General features: G+C 38.5%; 1 protein-coding gene across 1 annotated transcript; it reads right to left on the bottom strand.

Moving 5' to 3' along the window:
- Window positions 1-404: 404 nt before the first annotated feature.
- Window positions 405-3,577, bottom strand: LOC134654852 (uncharacterized). The gene is made up of 2 exons (XM_063510320.1): window positions 3,004-3,577; window positions 405-1,285 (listed from the first exon to the last, which is right to left on the bottom strand). The coding sequence occupies exons 1-2, from the start codon at window positions 3,574-3,576 to the stop codon at window positions 509-511; spliced, it is 1,350 nt and encodes a 449-aa protein (XP_063366390.1). The 5' UTR covers window position 3,577; the 3' UTR covers window positions 405-508.
- Window positions 3,578-4,152: the final 575 nt, after the last annotated feature.

The following is a 4,152-nucleotide window of genomic DNA, read 5'->3' as shown; positions in this document are numbered from 1 at the left end:
AACATGTCGACATCAGAAGAAAAAGGTGGATACCGGGAACATTTGCAAGAGTTTATAGTGTTACAGGAACGAAACTTGTCTTTGGAAGACCAAATCGAAAGAATACCATGATCGAGATAGAAAAAATGCCGCCTACCTCAAGCTAATACAAAAATACAAAGCCATCGATCCAAATGCCGACAAAGAAATAGTCGTTAAGAAGATTAATAATCTCAGAAGTACCTACAAGAAAGAACTTAATAAAATTAAAAAATCGCGTAAATCCGGAGCAGGAACTGACGAAATTTATACGCGATTTAGCGAGGACGCTTATGGTACTACGAGTTGCTAAGTTTTTTATACGATCAAGAAGTACCGAGACCATCGAAATCGAATATAGACGAGGACGAAAATGAGGTAATAGCTTTTATTTCTCGAAAATTATTTATTGCTTTATTATACTCGAATACAAGATCTGTATTTTTGGTTTACATCAATGAACGAAATTGTCTTGCCAAGGAACTTTTCCTTAACTTACAAAGTACGTCATAAATTGACTTCTTATCTGATTTGCTGTTTGAAATGCACGGCCTTGTATGGTTCTTTGTAATGGTTCAAGTGTTGACTCTCTTGTTGTGAGTCCTGGCGTTATCGTACCTTCTTCTAAATGTTCACTATCGAAACATTCTGAAGGAGCGTATGAATTAAGGGATGATGACATCAAATAATTATGTAAAGCACAGGTTGCTCTTACGACTGACTCAATATTTTCAGGCAACAGGTTCATTTGTGTTCTGTAAATTCTGAACCTCGCCGCTAGTATGCCAAATGCGTTTTCGACTATGCGGCGAGCTCGCGATGTCCGATAATTATATATCTTCTTCATTCTACTGTCTAAGTCATTTTGCCGAAATGGTTTCATCATGTCCTTTCTTAGAGGAAACGCGTCATCAGCTACAAATACATACGGCAGTATTCGTGGACTATTATGCAACCTTTCTGCTGTAGGAATATTTAACGTATTTCTTTCAAGTTTTTCATAAAATTTCGTATTCAACAATACTCCACCGTCGGAAACCCTTCCGTTTGTTCCAAAATCAACTAACAGGAATCTGTATTTTGCATCAACGATTGCCATCAATACCATACTGTGTCTATGTTTATAGTTATAATAAAACGAGCCACTGTTACTTGGAGGCACGATTTCAACGTGCTTACCATCAATAGCACCTAAACAGTGAGGAAAGTTCCAATTCTGCTCAAAATCTCTCGCTATTATTCTCCAATCTTGTTCGGTTTGTGGAAACTGTAACAAAATAAGTACATGATTAGTCATTATTTTAGGAATACACGGTGTTTTGTGGTATAGCTAACTACATTTAAGGAAACTTAATGGCATATTTAATTTTTTTTTAATTTCCATAGGTATAAAGTAAGTAGGGGCCTTATCAGATAAAAATAAAATATTGATTATCTCCACAATAGAGTTAATTAGAATCCCGTCTTCTTTGATAAAAATACCAAATGTAAGCTCAAGAATGCACCCTTAAAATTAAAGAACACCGTGTACCTATACTATTTTTCTATTCCGTAGAAGCAGTCAACCGCCAGCATAGGCTCACCGAGCAACAAACGAGACACACCAACCCCGGACCGTTCTGACAGCGAAAGAGACACACCAAGCCTGGACCATTCTGACAACGAATCAGACACACCGACCCCGAACCGTTCTGACAGCGAACAAGCTACACCCATTTCAAGTCGTATTCGGAAACGACCAGGAAAAAATACACTCACCGAAGAAGTACTTAAGTCCGTACATGATCATTTTAAACAACCCGATAATCGTTATGAGCTTTTTGGGAAAAATGTAGGGATGAAACTACAAGAGCTACCAAAAGAACAGAGAATCATAGCTGAAAAAATAATTAACGAAACTCTGTTCTTGGCTGAGATGGGCAGCTTAACTATGTTACACACTGTAAGAAAAAACGATGACTTTGCCAATACTCATTTTTCCACTCAGCCACCCCCTCAAACCTTTTACACTCAGCCACACACTCAAATCATTTCCACTAAGCCACACACTCAAGTCCTTTCCACTAACCCACACAATAAAATCCTTTCCACTAAGCCACATACTCTAACCCTTTCCACTAAGCCACATACTCTAACCCTTTTCACTAAGCCACGCACTCAAACCCTTGACACTCAGCCACACACTCAAACCCGTGACACTCAGCCATACACTCAAACCCTTGACACTCAGCCACACACTCAAACCCTTGACGCTCAGCCACACACTCAAACCCTTGACACTCTGCCACACACTCAACCCCTTGACACTCAGCCACATACTCAAACCCTTGACGCTCAGCCACACACTCAAACCCTTGACACTCAGCCACACACTCAAGTCCTTTCCACTAACCCACACATTAGAATCCCTTCCACTAAGCCACACACTCAAATTCTTTCCACTAACCCACACATTAAAATTCTTTCCAATAAGCCATACACTCAAATCCTTAACACTAACCCACGCATTAAAATCCTTTCCAATAAGCCACACACTCAAACCTTTGACACTCAGCCACACACTCAAAACCTTTATACTCAACCCCACACTCAAAGCCAATCACACAAAACAATCACAAAAAGTCAATCACACAAAAAACCACAATCACAATCACATCAAAGTCAATCATTACAAGCTAACCAACACAGCTTTCAAGAACATGATGTAGTCCGCTATGAATCCTCAAGTGTATCATCAATGGAATGTATATCACCGTTACAGCCTGATCATGATGCAGAATATAATAATACAATTGCTTCCTATTTAAGTAATTTTACTGATGAGTAGAATAATATTAATATAATTGAAGTGCTTGTAAGTACAATATTATTCAATACGTTTATAATGTTAATGTGGTATATAATGTTTGAGAAGTTACTTAGATACAAGTTTTATTGATAAACAATTTGATGATTACCTATAGTATATTTTTGTCACATGCTTACCTTTAAGTATTCTTTCCGTAGAACTTCGTACAAAGCATCACAGGTTTCAGGAATTATTTGACCAAGAGCTTGTGGTGATATTATTGTCGAAAACTTCATACATTCGTAGAAACGACCTGTAGCTAAAAATCGCAGTGTAGCAGATAATCTTTCGTGAGGACTTATTGCTTCTCTCATTACAGTGTCCTGTTTCTTTATTATTGGAGTAACTAAAGCCAGCAGGTTCAAGTATGCCTCCTCATTCATCCTCAAATAATTATGCCAATCTTTCGGAGCAAATTTCAACTCGGTTAATAAGTTGGTATGAGAAAATAGCTTCCTTTTCATGAGCCAGTCTTTACACCACACACTGCGCGCCTTTTTTTTCTTTAAACACATAACAAGCCCTAACACCGCTAGCGCGTCATCGTCTGCCATTGTGGATGACATGTTGTTTCTGATGAGCTTTGCGGAGAACTGACGATCGGCTCCGATATCGGAGGCGTGTGGAGGCACTAGGAACGTTCGATTTATCGCACAGTCGGACTGCACAGTTTTATCGCAACGATTTATCGTTACGTATGTGGCCAGCATTACGAAAATGGTTGGCTGCTCTATTCGGAACTGTAAGAGTAGGAGTGAAAAGTGCAGTATAGATTTGTTTTATTTTACTATGTTTCTACATGAATAACTTAAAATTAATGCCGTTAAAATAATTTTCACCGTTGGTTAAATTTCTCCCACATTTTAAAGTTTGAGAACCTGTAAACAGCATGATGACGTAGGCAAGTGACAGGTCATTCGCGAATCTCGGAAGAGAGTACCAGGCGGAGTATATTATTATACCATGAGTAGTACACACAAGTAGCCTAGCTCAAGGTCAAGGTAGTTCTACTACAAGTGTCGAAGAGGGTTCCGTAGATTATAAAAAATGTGTTGACGGCAAGTGTGAAGCAAGTATTAGATGTGATTGTGATAATGATAAGATTTGTTCGACTATATGTGAAGTGCCATCATGCAGTGTTGAAGAGGGTTCCCTAATTTTAGAAAATGACGGCGAAAGTGTTACGAGTAGTGATGATACTGATGATGATTGTCAAGATATAACAGAATGGACGAAAAATACAATTTTATGTGATGATTTCCGACAATGGGCATTGAGCAAAAACA

The sequence above is a fragment of the Cydia amplana genome, chromosome 15 (assembly GCF_948474715.1).
Source record: "Cydia amplana chromosome 15, ilCydAmpl1.1, whole genome shotgun sequence".
NCBI lineage: Eukaryota > Metazoa > Arthropoda > Insecta > Lepidoptera > Tortricidae > Cydia > Cydia amplana.
This window is presented reverse-complemented; position numbering and strand designations above follow the sequence as displayed.